General features: G+C 38.6%; 1 protein-coding gene across 1 annotated transcript in view; it reads right to left on the bottom strand.

The window, feature by feature from the left end:
• FRAS1 (Fraser extracellular matrix complex subunit 1) overlaps nt 1-22,269 on the bottom strand; it is a 541,721-nt gene extending 519,452 nt beyond the window's left edge. Inside the window, exons 1-3 of the mRNA XM_007950381.1 lie at nt 22,180-22,269; nt 21,942-22,049; nt 3,051-3,143 (exon numbers count right to left, since the gene is read on the bottom strand). Coding sequence (XP_007948572.1) covers nt 3,051-3,143; nt 21,942-22,049; nt 22,180-22,269 — 291 coding nt within the window. The remainder of the gene's footprint in view (nt 1-3,050; nt 3,144-21,941; nt 22,050-22,179) is intronic.
• Between the last annotated feature and the right edge of the window lie 759 nt (nt 22,270-23,028).

The following is a 23,028-nucleotide window of genomic DNA, read 5'->3' as shown; positions in this document are numbered from 1 at the left end:
CAGTGCAATGCTGGATAAGCATTTAACCCACTCAAGACAGAATAATACTGGGACAAATTTGGTAAAGATCTATGGGAGATAACAGAAAGAGGAAAGGGCAGGAAGTCAAGAAATATAGTCATTTTTAATTTATAAAACTAAAATTAGAAGAGTTTACCTCAAAAAAGAAAATCAATCATTCAACTCCATTGGAAGAAGCAGACCACTAGAGAATTTTTCCTTCCTCAGCTATGATTCTTGAATTTCAGCCTTCCTTTCAGTTACAACATGTATAAGAAATAAAATTATAATATATTCTGAGGGAGTAAATGTTGAAAGTTCATATGAAGGAACAATGCATGGGCATGTTCTTATCTAGAACTTTCTACATGACAAATTATGGCAGAAGAGATGAACAGCAGGGAGAGAGGAGAAGGAGGACACTTGAGGTATTTTCTGACTCTTGCAGAAAACATAGAAGGCTGAGGGGACTTTTAACTAACCCAGTAGAAGATCTGTGGCCCAAAAACTGCCCAACCCTTCAGGGAGTTACCAACATACCCTTGGGATAAGGACATAGAGACACTGAAGAAGGGATATACTAATTTTATGAATCTTTCCTTCATCATTATTTATGAGCACCTACTTTGGGAAATGTTCACTGCTAAGTGCCAGGTTAGGTGAGGGTAGAGAAGATTATTAAAAGGTATAAAAAATACTGCCAATTTCTTATATATCTTAAATTACAATAAGGAGATTGTATGTACATACAAATATGACACAAGAGTACAAATGGTAAGCAGTCCATGCAAAGATCTGATTCCTCGTGTCCCTCGATCCATCTCTTATTTGAGATATTTTTTTTCTCACAGATCCTGACCTTATTTTTGCTTCTAGTTATTCCTTCACTTGCAAGGTTCAGCTTGGTGTTTTTCACCATGAATGCACACCTATTCTAATCATTATTTCCACCACCAATCTGCCCTAGAGCACTTTCCATCTCATAGGGGATCTTGTGCTGTGGCATTTAAGGTTTATACCACCCTCCATACACAGGCTGAATCAAGCAGCAAATGGTGACTAGTGGTATGAAGACATTCCCAACATACACCCTGCTTGGGTGTCTTTTAGCAACACATTGTGCAAAAGTGAAAGAGTGGTTTCCTTGTATAACTAAGAACAGTGGCAAGAGTCAGATGATCCTGTCCCACAAGGAAACGTATTTTCACTGAGTTTCAAGGATGCACACTGAATTACAGCCTAGAGTGGAAATAAAAAGTCTTGCTAATCTATGCTCTCTCCTGAATAGGCAGAGACACTCAATTGGGGAAATTTTTGTATCAAGTGGAAAATGAAGATTAAAGCAAAGAGCCTCTTTCCATCCCATTCACCTTCACCGGCTGCCTCAAAATAACATTTAGGTATGAGGGCAGATGAACTCTGGTGGCTTAGTGGATAAGGCATTGGGCTGCTAATCAGAAGGCCAGAGATTCAAACCCACCAGCTGCTCCATAGAATGAAGATAGGGCAATCTAGTTCCATAAAGATTTACAGAGTTCGAAACCCAATGGGGGTTGCTATGAGTCAGAATCAACTCAATGGCAGTGAGTTTGTTGGTTTTTTTTTTTTTTTTTTTTGCAGATGAACTATATACATTCTATTTTTACAATTTCTATTTTAAACCTTGGGAATGGTACTTTTTAATCAGTAGTTGACATCTCTAAATTAATCCTACAAGATCTAGAAGGAAAAAGCACAATGAAAGAACCCTAGGATGACTTTCTACTCTAGCAGTTCTAAAAGAGGGAAGGAGGGGGGATTTTGGCCCCTGGAGGACATCTGACAATGTGCACAGATATATTTAATAGGCTGTCAAAACTTAGTGAGGGGTTGATACTAGCATCTGTGGGTAGAGGCCAGGGATACTGCTAAACATCCTACAATGCACAGGACAGCTTCCACAACAAAGAACTGTCAGGCCTAAAATGTCAATAGTCCTACAGTTTAGAAACTCCAGTGAAAAGAGTTCTAGGTCAAGTTATACAACTTACTATTAATATAACCCTTGACAAGTATTTCAACCTCTTGTCAATTGATTTTCTCATCTTTAACATGGAACTCATATATATAATAATATCTCCTTTATTCACACCTTCAGGGTTATTTCTATTAGTAACCCACCAGCCACTCCCCAGAAGGAAGGTTGGGCAATCTACTTCCATAGAGACACTGCCTCAGAAACCCAAGGAGGGGTTGCTTTGAGTTCGGGAGGACTTGATGGCACATAACAACAACAATACAAAAGCAAGGTGGTACTTTTATTATTCGGCATCACACATTCTTCAACATTAATATTTCCAGATTTTATTGATTATTATGTAGCACTGGGCAAATCTGCTGCAAAAGGCCTTTTTAAAAAAAAAAAAATTATTGTGATTTCTGTGTAATTTTAAAAAAGCAAATTCATTTTACATTCAACAAATTATATACACATTCTGTTTTGTGATACTGGTTACATTCCCCATGGTATAACATCTCACCTCCCACTTCTCTCTGTGTTTACCCTTTCCCTGTGTCCTTTTTGCCAATGTATTCCTGCCTCCCTACATTTCTTCCTGTGCAAATTCTGCCCTTCTGATCTCCGTGGTGTTATATGAACATAAATTCAGTCTTGTTGTTGTTGTTATGTGCCGTTGAGTCGGACCCGACTCATAGCAACCCCCCCTTGAATTTCTGAGGCGGTATCACTACGGAAGTAGATTGCCCAAACTTCCTTCTGAGGAGTAGCTGGTGGGTTTGAACTGCCAGCCTTCTGGTTAGCAGTCAATTGCCTTAGGCACCACCCTACCAGAGCCCCTGAATTCGATCTACAAATATTGAAATAAGGTCTATGGAATGAATACAACAGTTTTAATTTTATTCAAGAAACCTAACTGCACAGAAACTCAAATAAGCTTCTGGTCCTCCACAACCCAAAGAAGAAAACTCCTCTTCAACACAGTTTGACATTCAGCTTTACGTTGTCACTGATGTACAGATACAGAAGCACCTTTGGGTCAAAAAACACTTACCGCATGGATTTTCCCTTCATGAGGGCAAGATCCACGAGTCCTGGAGACACACTCAGGGCAGCATTGGTTGGCGGCTATCTGAAGTACTTCTCCCTGGGCATTTGAAAACAGCTTAGTGTAAAACAGCAGAAGCAGCAGCAATCAACGAGTCACAGTGATTCATCAGACCCCAAGTCATCTTAGGTGCACTAAATCTCATAAATTTCCACAAGTGACAACTAAAGAAAGAATAAACTGAATAAACTAACAAAAAAGATTCTCTCTGTCAAGATGAACTTCTCTCAGAGATAAAATGAATCATCTAGTGAAAATAATTTACTTGCAAATTGCTTACGTCTTTTTACATATAATAAAATGAAGCATTTTATTCACTAGAAATGCTCCACCTAAGTTTCACACAAGAAAACCAGTCAAGTTAAGAGAAGAACCGTATTTCCCTGAAGGTGATGTTTCCTGCTATTGGGTGGTCACATAGCTGGCAGGTATTGCAGTTATCCTAGAGAGGACAGATGTAGCCAGCAGTGAGAACTCAAGTTCCCATGGTAAACTTTTATGTGAGAAGCAGAGTAGCAAGGCACATGAGGCCGAGGTTGAAGGACAAAGTTATAGCAGGAAATGGCATTATTGTGGAAGTATCACATATACCATGCTGAGCTGAGTAGAATCCCTAGGCTCCAATAAAGATCTAGGTTGTTTCTCAAAGCTTCTATCATTTCAATTGTGTTTCCTCTAAATGTGTTACTAACAAAAGAATAGCCATCACCTGATACTCCAGAATTTATTGGGAGTTTTCATGTTAACAATGCATCCATTTGCCACTGTGAAGAATCTGTTTATCTAAGCATTATTAAAAATATTGAGCAAAGAGCCTAAGTTTGTCTTTTGGGCCTAGTGATTCGTTAGACTCTGTTACTCATCTTGATCCTCAAATATATAGCTTAAGACTTCTAAAAATCCAGAAGTGTGACAGAAGAGACAATAAGTGATTGTGACACTGCATTAGTCAGGAAATCATGGTATTTTCACAGACAAAATCTGGAAAGAATTCAGCCAGTGAAATAAAATATATAAGTGTGTAAAAAACAAAATTTCCTCACATTTTTACGTTAAAAAAAAATACACTGTAAATAAAATATTTTATAATCATGCATTACAGGTATTAAGTTATAAATTGTGTATTACATATGTTATATATTATATAACCATAATTTATATAACTGTTACAAAATAGGAGCTCTGGTAGCATAGTGCCTAAGGTATTTGACTGCTAAACAAGAAGGCTGGCGGTTCAAACCCACCAACCACTCCTCGGAAGGAAGATTGGGCAATCTACTTCCATAGTGATATTGCCTTGGAAACCCAAGGAGAGGTCACTGTGAGTCAGATCCAACTTGACAGTAGTGAGAGTTTATTATAATATATATGTCTTTGTTGTTAGGTGCCATCAAGTGGGCTCTGATTCATAGCCACCCTATATACAGCAGAACAAAATACTTCCTGGATGCACACCATCCTCACAATCCCTGCTATTCCTGAGGCCATGATTGTAGCCACTGTGTCTATCCATGTTGTTGAGGACCTTCCCCTTTTTTACCTACCCACCACTTTACCAAGCATGATATCCTTCTCTAGGGAATGGCCTCTTCTGACAAAACGATCAAAGTAGGTGAGACAAAGTCTGGCCATTCTCATTTCCAAGAAGCATTCTGGTTGCACTTCTTCCAGGACAGATTTGATTGCACTCCTGGCAGTCCACAGTACTTTCAGTATTCTTCGCCAGCACCACAACTCAAAAGTATCAACCTTTCTTCAGTCTTCCTTATTTATTATCCAGTTTTTACATGCATATGAGGCAATTGAAAATACCCTGTATTAGGTCAGGTGCACCCTAGTCTTCAAAGAGACATCTTTGAGTTTCTTAACTCTTCATAGAGGTCTTTCACAGCAGATTTGCCAAGTGTAATATGTTGCTTGATTTCTTGACTGGTGCTTCCACTGGTGATGATTGTGGATCAAAGTAATATAAAATCTTTGACAACTTCCATCTTTTCTCCATTTATCATGATGCTGCTTATTGGTCCAGTTATGAGAATTTTTTTCTTTATGTTGAGATGTGATCCGTACTGCAGACTGTCATCTTTAATCTTCATCAGTAAGTGCTTTAAGTCATCTTCAATTTCAGCAAGCAAGGTTGTGTTGTCTACATATCATAGGTTGTTAATGAGTCTTCCTCCAAACATGATGCCATGTTCTTCTTCATATAGTCCAGCTTCTTGGATTATTTGTTCAGCATACAGATTGCGTAAGTATGGTGAAATGAACAACCCTGACCCACACCCTTCTTGATTTTAAAGCATGCAATGTCCCTTCATTCTGTTTGAAGGACAGCTTCCTGTTCCATGTACAGGTTCCTAATGAGCACAATTAAGTGTTCTGGAATTCCCATTTTTCTCAGTTCTATCCATAATTTGTAATGATCCATATAATCAAATGCCTTTGCATAGTCAATAAAACACAAATAAACATCATTCTGGTATTCTTTCCCTTCACCTCCTCTTTGAAATCATCTGTTCAGCTCTTTTATCTTGTCATTTCTTCCATTTGCTTTAGCTACTCTCCATTTAAGAGCAAGTTTCAGAGGCTCTTCTGACATTCATTTTGGTCTTTTCTTCCTTTCCTGTCTTTTTAATGACCTTTTGCTTTCTTCATGAATGATATTCTTGATGTCATTCCACAATTCCTGTATTGGAATTGGTGTTCAATGCATCAAATCTATTCTTCAGATGGCCTCTAAATTCAGGACGGATATAATCAAGGTCATAGTTTGGCTCCTGTGGACTTAATTGTTTTCAAAGTCAACTTGAACTTGCATATATGAGCAGTTGATGGTCTGTTCCAAAGTCAGCTCCTAGCCTCATTTTGGCTGTAGATATTGAGCTTCTCCATCTCCTCTTTCCATAGATGTAGTCAATCTGATTCTGGTGTATTTCTTCTGGTGTGGTCCATGTGCATACCCACCATTTATGTTGTTGATAAAAGGTGTTTGCAATGAATAAGTCATTGCTCTTGCAAAATTCTAACATGTGATCTCAAGCATCATTTCTATCACCAAGGCCATATTTCCATCTACTGGTGATTCTTTTTTGTTTCCAATTTTCACATTTCAATCACCAGTAATAATCAATATGACTTGATTACATGTTTGGTCAATTTCAGGTTGTAGAACTTGGTAAAAATCTTCAATTTCCTCCTGGCTTTGGTGGTTGGTGCATAAATTTGAATAATAGTAATATTAACTGGTAGTTTGTAGGTGTATGGATATTATCCTATCACTGACAGCACTGTATTTCAGGATAGATCTTGAAATATTCTTTGTGATGATGAATGCCACGCCATTCCTCTTCAGTTTGTCATTCTAGCACAGTAGATCATATGGTTGCATGATTCAAAATGGCCAAAACCAGTCCATTTCAGACCACTAATGCTTAGGATATTGATCTTCATGAGTTCCATTTCATTTTTGACATCTTCTCATTTACTAGATTCATATTTAGTACACTCCATGTTCTGATTATACGTGGATGTTTGCAGCTGTTTCTTTCCATTTTGAATCATGCCACATCAGCAAATGGAGGTCCCAAAACCTTTATTCTATCTACTTTGAGGAGGCAGCTCTTCCTCAGTCATATTTTGAGTGCCCTCTGATGTGAGGGGTTCATCTTCTGGTATTATATCAGACTATGTTTCAGGGAATATTCATAAAGTTTTGCAGTGGTATATCAAACAGTATTTCACTGCTATTCATAAAGTTTTCACTGGTCAATTATTTGAGAAGTGGATGGTCCCTTCCTTCATCTGAATCTGTCTTAGTCTGGAAGCTCTGCTGAAACCTGTCCACCATAGGTGACCCTGCTGGTATCTGAAGTAGCAGTGGCATAACTTTCCACCTCAGAGCAACACACAGGCCACTACAATACAACAAACTGATAGATAAGTATATATTCTATACATCTTATATATTATATACTACTCATCTGTCAGTTTGTCATACTATGGTGGTTTGCATGTTGCTGTGATGTTGGAAGCTATGCCACTCATATTTCTGATCTCAGTAGGATCACCCATTGAGGTCAGGTTTCAGTGTAACTTCCAGGCTAAGATACACTGGAAGAACCTGGTGATCTACTTCTGAAAAAATTGGCCAGTGAAAACCTTATGAACAGCAGAAGAACACTGTTTGATATAGTGCCAGATGATGAGAGCCTCAGGTTGGAAGACACTCAAAATTCTACTGGGAAAGAAATGCCTCCTCAAAATAGAATCAACCTTAATCACGTGGATGGAATAAAGCTTAGTGGACCTTCATTTGTTGATGTAGCACAACTCCAAAATGAGTACAGCTGCAAACTTCTATTAATAAATGGAACGTGAATGTACAAAGTATGAATCTAGAAAAACTGGAAGTGGTCAAAAATAAAATGGAATACATAAAGATTGATATCCTAGGCATAAGTGAGCTAAAATGGACAGTCATTGGACATTTTTAATTAAAAAAAAAATATATATATATATATGGTCTACTATGCCAGGAAGGACAAATTGAAGAGGAATAGCATTGCATTCATCATTAAAAATAACATTTCAAGATCTAGACTGATATACAATGGTGTCAGTGATGATATAATATCTATATACCTACAAGAATGATCAGTTAATGTGGCTATTATTCAAATTTATACACCAGCCAATAATGAAAAAATTGAAGATTTTCACTAACTTCTGCAGTATGAAATTGGCCAAACGTGCAATCAAAATATATTGATAATTACTGATGATTGGAATGCAGAAATTGGGAACAAAGAAAAAGGATTGGTAGCTGGAAAATACCATTTTGATGATAAAAATGACACTGGAGATCAGATGATAGAATTTTGTAAGACAAACAATTTATACATTGCAAATATCTTTTTTCAACAACATTAACAGTGACTATACATGTAGACTTCACCAGATGAAACACCCAGGAATCAAATCCACTACTGAGGAAACAAATGATGGAGAATTTCAATATCATCAATCAGACCAAGGCCAGGTGCCAACTGTGGAACAGACCAACAACTCCTCACACACAAGTTCAAGTTGAAGCAGAAGAAAATTAAAACAAGTCCATGAGAGGCAAATTACAGCCTTGAGTACATCCCACCTGAATTCAGAGGCCACCTTGAGAACAGATTTGACATATTAAACACTAACACCATACACAAGTTGTAAGATGACATCAAAGACATCATAAGTGAAGAAAGTAAAAAATTGTTAAAAAGACAGAAATGAAAGAAAAGATCCAAATAGATGTCAGAAGAGACTCTGAAACTTGCACTTGAACATGGAATCGTAAAAGTAAATGGAAGAAATGGTGAAGTAAAAGAGCTGAACAGAAGATTTCAAAGGTTGGCCCAAGAAGACAAAGTAAAGTATTATAATGAAATGTGCAAAGCGTGGAGTTAGAAAGCCAAAAGGAAAGAACACACTCAGCACTGCTCAAGCTGAAAGAAATTCAAGCCTCAAGTTGCAATATTGAAGGATTCTATGGGCAAAATATTGAATGAAGCAGGAAAACTCAAAAGAAGATGGAAGGAATATACAGGGTCACTGTATGAAAAACAATTGGTTGACATTCAACTATTTCAGGAGGTAGAATACAATCAAGAACTAATGGAATAAGTCCAAGCACTGAAGGCACTAGTGACAAACAAGTCTCCAAGAACTGACAGAATAACAGTTGAGCTATTTCAACAAATGGATGCAACATTGGAAGTGCTCACTCATTTATGCCTAACATTAGTGTCATGGCTTGGCCACTGTTATGGGTTGAATTGTGTCCCTAAAAATAAATGTTGCAAATTTTAACCTCTATACCTGTGGTTATAACTGCTTTTGGTTTCTTTGTTATGTTAATGATATATGATGCATGTAGGATGTGTCTTAAATTAATCTCTTTTGAGGTATAAAAGACCAGATTGAGCAACCAGAGATGAGGGAAACAGATGCTATGCTACATGAGGATCACCAAAGAGCCAAGGAATAGAAGCTACAAAGAGACAAGAACTTTCCCCGAGAATAGACAGAGAAAGAGATGCTTCTCCTAGCCTTAAATTCAGAATTCTAACCTCCTAAAATGTGAGAAAATAAATTTCTGTTCATTAAAGCATCCACTTTTGGTATTGCTATTATAGAAAAAGTAGATAACTAACATAGCCATCTATTGCTTTGTGTTTTTATGCAAGTGATTAAAGCCACTAAAAGTCTGTTTCTTTGCCTGTAAAATATGAATTTTGACTAAATGAACTCTAATGGTCTTTTCTAATTCTACTATTCTATAATCCCATTTCAGTATTTAAAATAAATAATCCAAATTCTCTGTGGTACCTTTACATGATATTGGAATTCAAAGTTTTTTTATGGCCAAATTATCTGGTCCACCCTTCTCCTTTTACAAATGAGGAACCAATTCCTTTAAAGTTTATCCCTCTCTGATTATGTCCTTTTTCCTTATTACCAACATCCACCAATTTGCCACTCATTTCCTTATGCTCAGTAAAGGAAGACTGGGCAATCTACTTCTGTAGAGATACCACCTCAGAAACCCGAGGAGGGGTTGCTATGAGATGGAATTGACTCTAAGGCAGTGAATTTGATTTTTTTTTTGTTTAGTAAAGACTTAGCACCTAAGTGTCAGTTTCTTTTCTACCTTACCCTCAAAACGTCATTCTGAATGAAATCAATGTCCATGAAAGTGATCGTTCCATCATTCTATCCCAACAGTCTTGACAAACTCAATTTAAGTACTTTCACTTCGACTTTACTTCAGCTAGCCATGGTCATGGTCAAACTGCTCTGTATCAGAAACTTCAACTCTCTAAACCTCAACCTCCTAGCCTTTATCCCTCTCACCCTCACTTGCACTCATCTTCTCAGCTCCTTCAAAGATCACTGAGCACTTCTCTTCCTTGAAATTATTCAGTCCCCAGCTGGCCTTCTTTTCCATATTAGCCCCAATACCCACAACTTCCTTGTATCTCTATTCACTCTCTTCATGGAAAAATCCCAATCCTGGATCCACCCCATAATTTGCCTTATCCTCTTTTGTACCTGGCTAGTAAGCACTGCTGAAAATATCATTCCACCATGCAACTTGGTATTCTTATAAGTCCACTGTCTTCTATTCCTGCAGGCTTTTAACACCATGCACAAATTTTTTACCTTGTCTTTGGTCATTGCCCTTCTCTGAATGACAGCTCCTAATATTTACTACTTTCTTCTAGCTCTCAACTGAACCTTAAAATCTTCCCTAAGTATCCTGTCTCCTTTCTTACCTAGAAATTTAAGTATATCTCTACCCAGATATGGGTACTCTGGTGGTATAGTGCCTAAGGCATTTGACTGCTATCCAGCAGGCTGGTGATTCAAACCCACCAGCCACTCCTCAGAAGGAAGATTGGGCAATCTACTTCTGTAGAGATACAGCCTTGGAAACCCAAGGAGGGGTTTCTATGAGTCAAATCAACTTGACAGAAATGAGTTTTGGTTTTTGGTTTCTATACCCAGATACTAGGAGCTCTGGTAGCATAGTGCCTAAGACACTTGACTGCTAACCAGAAGGCTGGCAGTTCAAACCCACCAGCCACTCCTCGGAAGGAAGGTTGGGCATTCCTACTTCCGTAGTGATACTGCCTCGGAAACCCAAGGAGGGATCACTATGAGTCCGGGCCAACTCGATGGCAAATAACAACAACAACAACATACCCAGATACAGTTTTTCATTCTTGGAGAATGAGTTACTTTCTCCAATATCTTCCTGCACTAGATCCCATATTCTAGTCTTCTCCAGAAACTAGTATTTCCAATTCATTCATTCTGTCTCACTATTCCTCCTCCACAATCATAATCATATTCCCCTGTCCCTCCAAAAGTGATTGAGTCTCTCACATGCTAATAAAAACACCAAATCCCAACTCAAACCAAAATCACAATAAAACAAAACCCTCTCCTTTCTTTTGTTTGGGCATTCTACAAATATTGACTGAGCACATTTTGTATTCCACTCACTATGGTTGATGATGCACTCAAAAGAGTCTGGAGGAAGAGGCTGACAAATAAACAGGCAGTTGCAAAAAACAGGCTAAAATAAGCATAAGCCCAAAGTCCCATGGCATCACACAGCCATGTTCAATGGCCAAGGATAGAGAGGTTCAGAGAAATTTCACAGATCTAATGAGCTAATCTAATGTCCGATTTCTTCCCTCCCATTTTCAGCCAAGTATCTTAAAAGAGTGGACTTTACTTAGTTTTCCTTTCCTCAATTTTTCCTTAAACCTACATAATACAGCTTCCACTACAACAATTCCACTGACATATTAACCTAACTATGGCCACATAAGCCCTCTATCTTGTCAAATCTAATGGATCATGTTAATCATGTTTCTCACTCCCTTGATTGCCATCAACATGACTGAAAGAAACTTTTTCAGGAAACTCTCCTTTCCTGACTATTTTCTGACTATTTTTTAATTCTCTGACAATACTTTCTTCATATTTCTAAGTTTCCTCTCTTCTATTAAACTCCTCTGAAACAACCATGTTCCCTAAATTCTATCTTTAATCCTGTACTCTTTTTTCATACAATCTCTTTGGGCGAGTTCATGAATTCTAAGGTTACACTACTGTCTATGTGATGATGACACCCATAGAGATAGTTTTAGACTCATATATCCAATCCAGTTGCTTTTATGATATAGCTACCTGGAAGTTCCATGGACATTTAAATCTCAACATGCCACAAACTAAAATTATCTTCCTCCCAGATAGACTGCTTTGCCTTGTTCTTCTATATTCTTAATTTCAGTCAGTAGCTCAGCTAACCACATCCTCAAGCCAGAAAAACACGAATCATCTCTCCTTTTCCTTTCCCTTATGCAGTTACTGCCCATCTAACCAACTATTCAGTTCTGTTGATTTCATCTCCTAAATTAATTGTACCTGCCCTTTCCCTCTTGATCACTACCACTACTCTGATTCAAGTACTCATCCTCTAGCATGTGGATTATTTTCACAATCTTTGAACTGTGAGAATAATCTACTGTATTTGAAAAAAACAGAGATATCTTTCTAAAGGGAAAAGCCAACCATGCCACCTGTATGCCAAAAAAACCTTCATTAGTATTCTTTCATCTTAACAATAAAATTCCACGCTGCTTACAGCATACAAAGCCCTCCAAAACCTTGAATCCACACATTCTTTAGCCTCATCTCTCATTCTGACATTCACTCCATCAATAAAAATATTTATTTCCTTCCTACCATATTTGAGGTGCCGAGGCTATGCAATGAATAAAAGAGACAATGAACAAGAAATACCACAAAATATATAGTATACCACACAGTAATTAGTTCCAAGAAGAAAAATAAAGCATGGAAGAGGGATAGGAAATACATGGTAGGGGTTGGAGATTTGCAGTATTAAACAGAATTGCATTTGGGCAAGATCTAAGAAGGTAAAGGATCAAGATACATGTTGGAGGAAGAGAAATCCAAGCAGCGGTTTATAGCAAAGCACAAAGATCCTGTGAGAGAGTATCACTAGAATGTTCAGGGAACAACAAGGAGGTTTGGTGTCTGGATCTAAGTGAGCAAGGGAGAATATTATTTAATCAGAGGGGTACAGTAGAACTTTAAAGGACACTACGAGGATTTATTCTGAGTGAGAAAGGAAACCACTGGAGGGGCTTAAGGAGAGGAACATCAACATGTGATTGAAATTTTAACAGGATCATCCTGGCTGCCATATCAATTGAAATATATATTAGAGTGAAAGAGCAAGAGCAGAAACAAAGAAACTAGCCAAGAGGCTACTGTGAGAATCCAGGCTAAAGAGGATAGTGGTGAAACCAGAGTAAGATAAAAGAAGTCACATTGGGAGATGTTGTTTTAGTGAAAGAAGAGTTGGAGATATGCTAGTAAACAATGTGGAAATGAGTCAAAGTGTGGGATCAAGCCTCAGCCATTGGGAGAATGGAATCTCCATTTAATGATATGAAAAAATTAGAAGACCATATTAGGAAAGGATGAAATTAGAACTTCAGTAAAGAAGAAAGGTAAAAGACTTTTTCTGCAAAGGGCCAGATAGTAAATATTTTAGCCATTTCAGGTTACACACAATATATCTCACAATTATCACTGTACCACAAAAGCTGTCATAGGCAATACATAAACAATTAAGTATGACTGTGCTCCAATAAATATTTATGGACACTGACACTTGATTTCATATAATTTTCACATCAAGAAACATTATATTTCTTGTGATTTTTCACCCCTATAAAAATGAATACACACACACACACACACACATATACATACACATACACACACACACACACATATACATACTTAGCTCATGGCTGAATGTAAAAACAAGTGCAAGTGTTGGGTCAGATTTGGTCTTCAGCCCATGGTTAGCTGATCCCTGGCATAGAACATGTTTTGTTTTCAGCAATAAAATCCATTTCTTCTTGCATTTAATTCAGGGCTTCTTCTGTGATACCACAATTACTCATGTGAAAAAGAGGAGGATCTTATACCATCGGCTCAGATTCTGACAGAAGTTACTCAACATGTCAAATAGTGATCTTTTGGGAGTGACTATTTACTTCATAAAACAGAAAGTCCTCACAATATGCAACAAAATGTTACCAACATTTGTGATGTGCACTTAGCTTCTCCTAAATTCACCCAAACAAAACTGGACGAATACTTGTAAAGGTATGCAGAACCATTACTGAATGTGGGGGATAAAGAGAATCAATTAGCACTTGATGGCAAGACTCAAGATTAATTATTTAGGGGACAAGGACCAAAAACACTAGAAAAATAAACCATGCTTGTGAAGTCGACAGAACGCTTTTTAAAGAAAATAGTTCATCTTCTCCTGGGAGTATCAAATGTCCAAATTTACAGCTTAAGCTTTTTTTTTTTTTTTTTCCCCCTTTTCTTTCTTTTTAAAATAAATTCACTTTTAAAAGAAAAGAGTCAGCACCTGGAAAAAATAATATTCTCACAGAATAAAGATATAGTCAGAAAAAACTGAAGATTTTTAACAGAGGGAAAGGAGGAATTATCATTCAAAGACTTGGTTAAATACAAGGACATTCTTGAGCCAAAGTCTCCTATGCTCTTTTATTATTATTATTATTATTATTATTATTATGCTTTGGGTACAAATTTACAGAGCACAATTTGTTTTACATTGAACAGTTTGTGTACATTTTCACTCCCTGATGACCATCCCCAACCCTAACCCACTCTCCTCCTCTCCCTTCCCTGTGACCTCCCCTCCAAATCCCTGTGCCCTTAATCATGTACTCTGTCTGTCCAGGTTTCTCTCTATGTGAATGCTGCCCCTCTGGTGCCCATGGCCGATTGCTCCAAGGGGTGTATCTCCATAGAGTAGGTGGGTGAATCAGCTTAAGTTGAGTGTTCTGCATGTAAGTCTTTCTACTGTTGGGCTAAGAGCCAGTCCTTGATAGGCCCGAAGTGTATCCCAGGACCATAGTGTATCCCCGGACCATAGTCTTAAGGGTTCCACCAGACTTCATCCAATCAGTAATTCTGGTTGTTACTACGTCTTTGAATTTTGTTCCACGTTTTTCCTCCCACTCCATACAGGATCTCCAGTTTTGATCCCTTCCCAAGTGGTTGTCATTGGTAGCCAGGCACCATCTACTTCTTATCATCTTGAGGTCCATTATATCCTAGGATTGATTGTTTCCAAACGTCCTTGGTTTTCTTCACTCTTCTTCATTTCAGGCGAGAGTAGACCATTGGCTGCATCTTAGATGGCTGCTCAAAAACTTTAAAGATGCCAGTTGCTACTCACCAAAGTAGGTTGTGGAACAAGATTTTTACGTATTATGTTGTGCCAATTGAGCCTGGTGTCCCCCAGTACTATAGTCCTGAGTCAGCAGACCCAGTGGTTCTCTCTCCCAAGGTGTTTGGCTGTCTCTGAGGGGTTACTCCAAGTATATCTTCTGTTGCTTCTGTAATGATTGTGGTTATTTTGTATGGCTAGTATCTGTGCAAGATTATCCTCAACTAAATCTAAATCTACTATTGGTCTAGAGTATATTCCTATTCGCTGACCCCCACCTGATTTTCTCAGTTGTCTATGCATTTATCTGTAGCCTGGTATTTGGTGTTAGTGATAATGCAGTATTGTGCATATACTGCTATTAGCTTCTGTTGTCTATATTTTATGTGCACAACTTGGTGTCCTCCCTTTCCCCAATGTTATCATGCTAGTCACAGACTCTTTCCATACTGTCCTTCCCCTTACCCAACTCAGCATGTGGCCCCCAACTAGTCCAAAATTTTCTTCCCCACTTACCTCTCATCCCCAGTAACCTACAAAGTGAGTTCCCTTCTCTAAGCAAACCCTTCCTTCACTTTTTATAATGGACTTAAACAATATTTGTCCTTCTGTGATTGACTTATTTCACTCAGCATACTATCTTCCAGATTCATCAACATTGTGAGATGATTCATGTAGTCTTCATGTTCTTCAATGTAGCATAGCATTGCATTGTGTGAATGTACCATAATTTGGTTATCCATTCATCTGCTGCTGGGCATTTAAGTTGTTTCCATCTCTTTGCTATAGAGAATTGTGCTGCAATGAACATGGTGTGCGTATATCTGTTCGTGTCCTGTCTCTCACCTCTTTAGGATATATTCCTAGTGATGGAATTGCTGGTTCAAATGGTATTTCTATTTTCAGTTTTTTAAGGAAATGCCATACCATTTTCTGCAATGGCTGTACCATTTGTGTTCGGCTGGGTTTTCTAGAGAAGCAAAACCAGTAAAGCTTATAGAGAGAAAAAAAGAGAAATTTATCTTAGGAAAATGGCTCACACACTTCTAGAAGCTGGGAAGTCCCAAGTTTTTGGATCAAATGTCAATATGGAGGCTTTTCCCGATTCACACAGCTGCAGGGGCTGATGAGCTCAAGGTTGGCAGGAAGTATACTGGCTGTTGACTTCAACAAATGACAAATCCAAAATTTCCAGCCCGAATGGTGGATTGTTCGCTCACAGACAGTTGTAGGCATCACAACAGGATCGCAATCCACAGAAAAGTGTCTCTTTTCCCAGGATGTCCATAAATATATTGGAAGCAGGCCACACTCCTAGGGAAACTCCCTTTCAATGGATTAGCTGCTCAAAACACATACATCTGATCCCATCATGGGGATAACCCACATCACAAATGCTTAAACCACACAAATTGTGCTCCAGCCAAGCTGAAACACAGCTCCAACTATATCACACCATTCTATAGTCCCACCAGCAGTGTATGAGAGTTCCAATCTCTCCGCAACCTCACCAGCATTTGTTATTTTCTGTCGTCGAACTTTGCTATTATTGCTGGGTTGAGATGATATCTCATTGTTTTGATTTGCATCTCTCTAATGGCTAATGATTGTGGGCAATTCCTCACTTATTTGTTGGCCACCAGCGTATCATCTTTAGGGAAGTATCTGTTCATGTTCCTTGCCCATTTTTTGGCAATTGGATTGTTTGTCTTTCTGGTGTTGAGGTGTTGAAGTTTTCTATAATTTTGGAGGTAAGTCCTTTGTCAGATATGTCATAGCCAAATATTTTCTCCCAAGCCCTAGGTTCTCTTTTTACCATTTTGGAGAAGTCTTTAGATGCACATAAGAATTTAATTTTTAAGAGGTCCCAGTTATCTATTTCCTCTTCCACCTCCAGTGCATTCTGGGTTATGTTTAATAGTCTATTTATGCCATAAATTAGGGCTCCTAGATTTGCCCCTATTTTATCTTTGATGAATTTTATAGTTTTGGGCTTTACATTTAAGTCTTTGATCCAACTTGAGTTTGTTTTTGTGTATGGGGTGAGGTATGGGTCATGTTTCATTTTTCTGCAGGTGGATATCCAATTTTGCTAGCACCATTTGTTAAAGAGGCTATCTCTTCCCCATATAATGGGTTTTGGCTGTTTGTCAAAGATGAGCTGTTCATAGATGGATGGGTCTATTTCTGGGTTTTCAATTCTGTTCCATTGGTTTATCTATCACTGTACAAATACCAAGCTGTTTTAACTACTGTGCTGTATAGTAGGTTTTGAGATCTGGGAGTGTGAGACCTCCCACATTGTTTTTCTTCAGTAGTGCTTTGCCCATCCAAAGTCTCTTTCCTTTCCATATGAAGTTAGTAATTGGTTTTTCCATATCCTTAAAAAAATGGTGATGGTAACTTGATTGGGATTACATTAAATATGTAGATTGCTTTGGGTAGTATTGACATTTTCATAATATTCAGTCTTCCTATCTATCCATGAACAAGGCAGGTTCTTCCATTTATGAAGATCCCTTGTAGTTTCTTTCTTTTTTTAATTGTGCTTTATGTGCAAATTTACAGAATTTTTTTTTTTACATTCAACATTTTGTGTTCATTTGGTTTCACTCCCAATTATCATCCCCAAAACCCACTCTCCTCTTCTCCCTTTCTAGTAACCACTCCCTGCTTTCCACCATGCCCTTCACAGTTATGCACTCCTGTGTGTCCTGCATTTCCTCCATGTGAATGTTGTCCCTCTGGTGCCCTGTGGTTGACTGTGCCAAGGGATGCATCTCCACAGAGTATGGGTGCATCACCCTGGGTTGAGTGGTCTGCATGTATTTCTTATTTACTATTGGGCTGAGAGCCAATCCTTGCGAGTGAGTCTTATTCCAAGCCCAAAATGTATCTCAGGGCCTTAGTATTGGGGGACCTACCAGATCATTCGACCAGTAATTCTGGCCATTATTATGGTTTTGGATTTTGTTCCATGTTTTTCCTCCTACTCTATCCAGGATTTCCAGTTTTGATCCCTTCCCAAGTGGTTGGCATCAGTAGCCGGGCACCATCTAGTTCTTCTCATCTTGAGGTCCATCATGTCCTAGGGCTGTTTGTTTCCAAATACCCTTCATTTTTTGCACTCTTCACTTCTGATGATAGGAGACCACTGGCTGCATCTTAGATGGCCACTCAAAAGCTTTTGAGACCCCAGTTGGTACTCACCAATGTAGGTTGTGGAACAAGATTTTATGTATTTTGTTGTGTCAATTGAGTCTGGTGTCCCCCAAACTATGGTCCTGAGTCAGTAGATCCATTGAATCTCTCTCCCACAGTGTCTGGCTGTCTATGAGGGATTACTCTATGTCTGTCTTCTGTTGTTTCTGTAAGGATTGCGGGTATTTTGTACCACTAGTATCTGTGCAAGATTAGCTTCTAGATTATCCTTAGTCTACTGTATAATCCTGTTCACTGAATTCCCTCTGATCTTCTCAGTTGTTTATGTGTTTATCTGTAGCCTGGTGTTTGATGCTAGCGGTAATGCAGTATTGTGCATATACTAGTATTAGCCTCTGTCATTTATAGCTTATGTGCACAATTCAGTGTTCTCCCTTTTCCCAATGTTATCATGCTGGTCACAGCCTTTTTCCATAACATCCCTCCTCTTATCTACCTACCTTAGTGTGTGGCCCCCAACTAGCCCCAATGTATTCCCAATCCTTCCCTCCCCTCCCTAGTAACCTACAAAGTGAGTTCCCTTCCTTAAGCAAACCCTTCCTTGTCTTTTTACAGTAATGGGCTCATACAATATTTGTCCTTCTGTGGTTGACTTATTTCACTCAGCATAATGTCTTCCAGGCTCATCCATGTTGTGAGATGATTCATGTATCCTTCATTGTTCTTTAATGTAGCATAGTATTTCATTGTTTGAAAGTACCATACTTTGGTTATCTGTTCATATGCTGACAGGCATTTAGGTTGTTTCCATCTCTTTGCTATAGGGAATAGGGAATTGTGCTGTGATGAACATAGGTGTGTATATGTCTTTTTGTGTCCTGCCTCTCTTCTCTTTAGGACATATTCCTAGTAATAGAACTGCTGGTTCAAATGGTATTTCTTTTTTTTTTTTTTTTTTAAGGAAACACCATACTGTTTTCCACAATGGTTGTACCATTTTACAGTCCCACCCATTACATGAGAGTTCCAATCTCTCCACAACCTCACCAGCATTTGTTATTTTCTGTCTTGTTGACCTTTGCTATTATTGCTGGGGTGAGATGATATCTCATTGTTATTTTGATTTGCATCTCTCTAATGACTAATATCGGGGCCGACTCGATGGCACATAACAACAACAACAACAACAATGACTAATAAAACTAGGACCTAGGAGGGGAATAATAGTAAAAAGGATAAAAGCATTAATAATAGTAGTAGTTTTAAAACAGACAAAAGCAAGTAAAGTAAAAACCAGAAAAAAGAAAGAGAAAAAAAAAATCGGGAGATCAGGGCAGGGCACCCAGGCTCCGTCCAAGCACACGGAGTGGGATGGAGTTCCTGCGGGCCCAGAAGGTGGGTGGGAGTGTGGGATGGAGTTCCTGTGGACCCAGAAGGTGGGTGGGAGTGGGGGAAGCTATAAATGACAGAGGATCATGGAGCTGGCGCAGGATTGGGAGGTGTTTCGTTCTCATAGGGTCGCTATGAGTTGGAAACGACTCAACAGCACTTAACAACAACTACACTGTACGGCCTAGAGACCTTGGATTCGTCATTCGTTGGAGTCAACAGCCAGTACACTGCCTGCCAACCTTGAGCTCCTCAGCTCCTGCAGCTGCGAGAGTAGGAAAAATCCTCCAACTTGACATTTTATCCAAGTCCATCACCCACCCCTGGGACATAGCAGTTGGGGCTGGATTAAGATATAGAGGGCCCTACACCTCCCTGAGAGCCAGTGCCTGGAATTCAGACTTCTAGCCTCCAGAAGCTATCCAAGTAGCCCCAAGGACACTCTGGACCTGGACAACTGAAAAGGTACGACATTCCCCTTGTTACTCTTATACCCCACACCTTCTTGGTGAACGGAGGTTCAGACATCCCCCACTCCCATGCACCTTCTGGGCCCACAGGAACTCCATCCCACTCCGTGTGCTTGGATGGAGCCTGGGTGCCTTGCCCTCCCCCGATTTTTTTTTTTTTTTCTATTTCTTTTTTCTGGTTTTCAGTTTACTTGCTTTTTTCTGGTTTTTAGTTTACTTGCTTTTGTCTGTTTTAAAACTACTATTATTATTAATGGGAGCTCTGGTAGTGTAGTGCCTAAGGCACTTGACTACTAACCAGAAGACTGGTGGTTCAAACCCACCAGCCACTCCTCGGAAGGAAGATGAGACAACTACTTCTGTAGTGATACTGCCTCAGAAACCCAAGGAAGGGTCACTATGAGTTGGGTCTGACTCGATGGCATATAATAACAACAACAACATTATTATTATTAATACTTTTATCCTTTTTACTATTATTCCCCTCCCAGGTCCTAGTTTTCAGCTTTTTTCTTTTCCCTGTTCCTGGTTGCAAAATTTTTTTATTCTCGTGGTTAACCCTGTTACTTGTTTTTCTTTTTGCATTTTTCCCATTGTTTTCTTCATTATTCTCCTTCTCTGCCTTTTTTCTCTTATTGCCCTATACCTAGATATTGCAGGTTTTCTTGTTTTTTTCGCTGACCTTCTTGTTTGTCCAGAGGGTGCAGCCATTTTTATTGTTTACATGTGGCAGCCATTTTGGATTAGTGTTTTTTAGTTTTCTCTGTATAGGTCTTTTGTGTCTTTGGTAAGATTTATTCCTAGATATTTTATCTTTTTGGTAGTTATTGTAAATGGTATTGTTTTCTTTATTTCTTTTTCAGAGGCCTCTTTGTTGATGTAGAAGTACCCAACTGATTTTTGTATGTTGACCTTATATTCTGCCACTTTGCTGAACCTCTCTATTAGTTCCAGTAGTTTTTTTACTGAGTCTTTAGGGTTTTCTATGTATAGGATCATGTCATCTGCAAATAGAGATAGTTTACTTCCTCTCTGCCAATTTGGATGCCTTTTATTTCTCTTTCTTGCCTTATTGCCTTGGCTAGGATAAAGTTTCCTATGTTCTGAGAGAGCCCAATGGTAGCCAAATAATACAATCACTGGCACACCATGTAAAGTTTTTAGAAAATCATCTTCAAGATGTCAATCCTGGCCTTCCATCCACTTAACACAGAAAGAGTGTGGCTAGTTTAAGTAGCTTTGGCATCTGTCAGACCTGGGATAAAATCTCTGGCCAGAAGTTTATTAACTGTATAACCATGGAGCCCAAACCCAAAACCTAAACCTACTGTTATTGAGTTGATTACAACTCATGGAGGCCCCATGTGTGTAAAATAGAACTGCTCTCCATAGAGTTGTCAAGGCCATGACTTTTCAGAAGCAGATTGACTGTCCTGTTCTTCCAAAGCACCTTTGAACCAGTTCAAAATGCCAACATTTCAGTTAGTAGTTGAGTACTTAATTGCTTGTGTCACCCAAAACCAAAAACTCACTGCCATTAAGTCGATTCCAACTCATAGTGACCCCCTTTGAGTTTCTGAGGTGGTAAATCTTTATGGAAGTAGATCGCTCAGTCTTTTTATCACCCATGGACTCCTATATAAGTTGCTTAAAATCTCCAACATTCATTTTCCTCACCTGCAAAGTGGTAATAAATATATTTGCCTTACATTATATTAAATAACATTTCTAAAATCTTTAACCCAGTGCCTGGCTTAGAGCAAACACTCAATAAATTGAAATTAAGATATTCTCAGATATATTACTTAAAGATTCTCTTTAGCATTTCAGAAAGTTTTCAATTAGAGATTTGAATACAAATCAAAAACAGCTGACCAAAAAGATGCAACTACCCTTCCCTGTCACTGACTTTCACAATATCTTTATAATACAATTAGGATACCATACCTTCTCAAAGGCACACTGAGGGTTTCTGCAAACAGCAGGTTTGCAGATAACGATGTCACCATGGCAACGGCAGTTCTGGCATGAATCGGGCTTCCAAATTGTGGCATCCTGCACAGAAGCATAAGCTCTAAGTTAAAAACTGATCAGTCAAGGTATATACACACAAAAGCAGCACCATCAACAGTCCAACAACCTGAACAATTAAAAGGTAAAAGAAAGTCACAGGCACACACAGTACTTGCTGGGCACAGATTAAGCCCCAAGAGGCAATAAAAGCAGGATAATCCATTTGACGACAGTCAATCCACGTAGCCAAATACAAGGCCATGCTGCAAAGAGATGTCGATAACCAGAGTAAAAACCATCGATTGGCCTGAAACCTCAGGAGGACAAGCCCTTCCGTGACTTGAAGTTTCTCTTTGTTGTTAGCTAGCAGAAACCACTGGAACATGTTTAAGGGAAAAGGATACTTAAAGTAACACCAATAAACATCCTAAAGCAGTATTTACCACTAGATACTTCCACTATGAACACCTCTGACTTCATTTTTCAGTTCCTTGCTCTTACACACTCTCCTATTCATCAGAAATAATGACGATTTGAATAAGCAGTTCCATTTTTTAAGGTAGCTCAACCAACACTTATGTATTAAGTGGCTATTAAATACTCAGCTGTGTGCTAAGCTGCCAATTCGACTCTAAGGTATGGAAACCCCATGTGTTGCAGAGGAGGACTGCCCTCCCTAGAATTTTCAAGGTTGTGATCAAGCAGATGACCCAGCCTTTCTTCTGAGTTACCTCTGGGTAGGTTTGAACTGCCAACCTTTCAGTCAGTAGTCAAACACTTAACTAATTTATGAGCATCACCCATAAAAATCTCATAAATTATTTTGGACAATAAACATGAGGTATTAATATACTTAAAGTGATGGCACAATGTTATTTTTCTCAAAAATGAAAATGAAATGATGGTTATTAATAGAAGGTGAATCTGGGCTCAGAGCAGAGAGGTCTGAGAAATTTTTTTCATTTTCCACATTCCATGATGCTGGATATCTATTTCAACTGTATCCATTTGTGAAATATCT

This window comes from Orycteropus afer, unplaced genomic scaffold, assembly GCF_000298275.1.
Source record: "Orycteropus afer afer isolate SDZICR_OR568_19922 unplaced genomic scaffold, OryAfe1.0 scaffold00270, whole genome shotgun sequence".
NCBI lineage: Eukaryota > Metazoa > Chordata > Mammalia > Tubulidentata > Orycteropodidae > Orycteropus > Orycteropus afer.
Note: the sequence above shows the minus strand (reverse complement) of the source record. Positions and strands in the feature narration are given on the sequence as shown.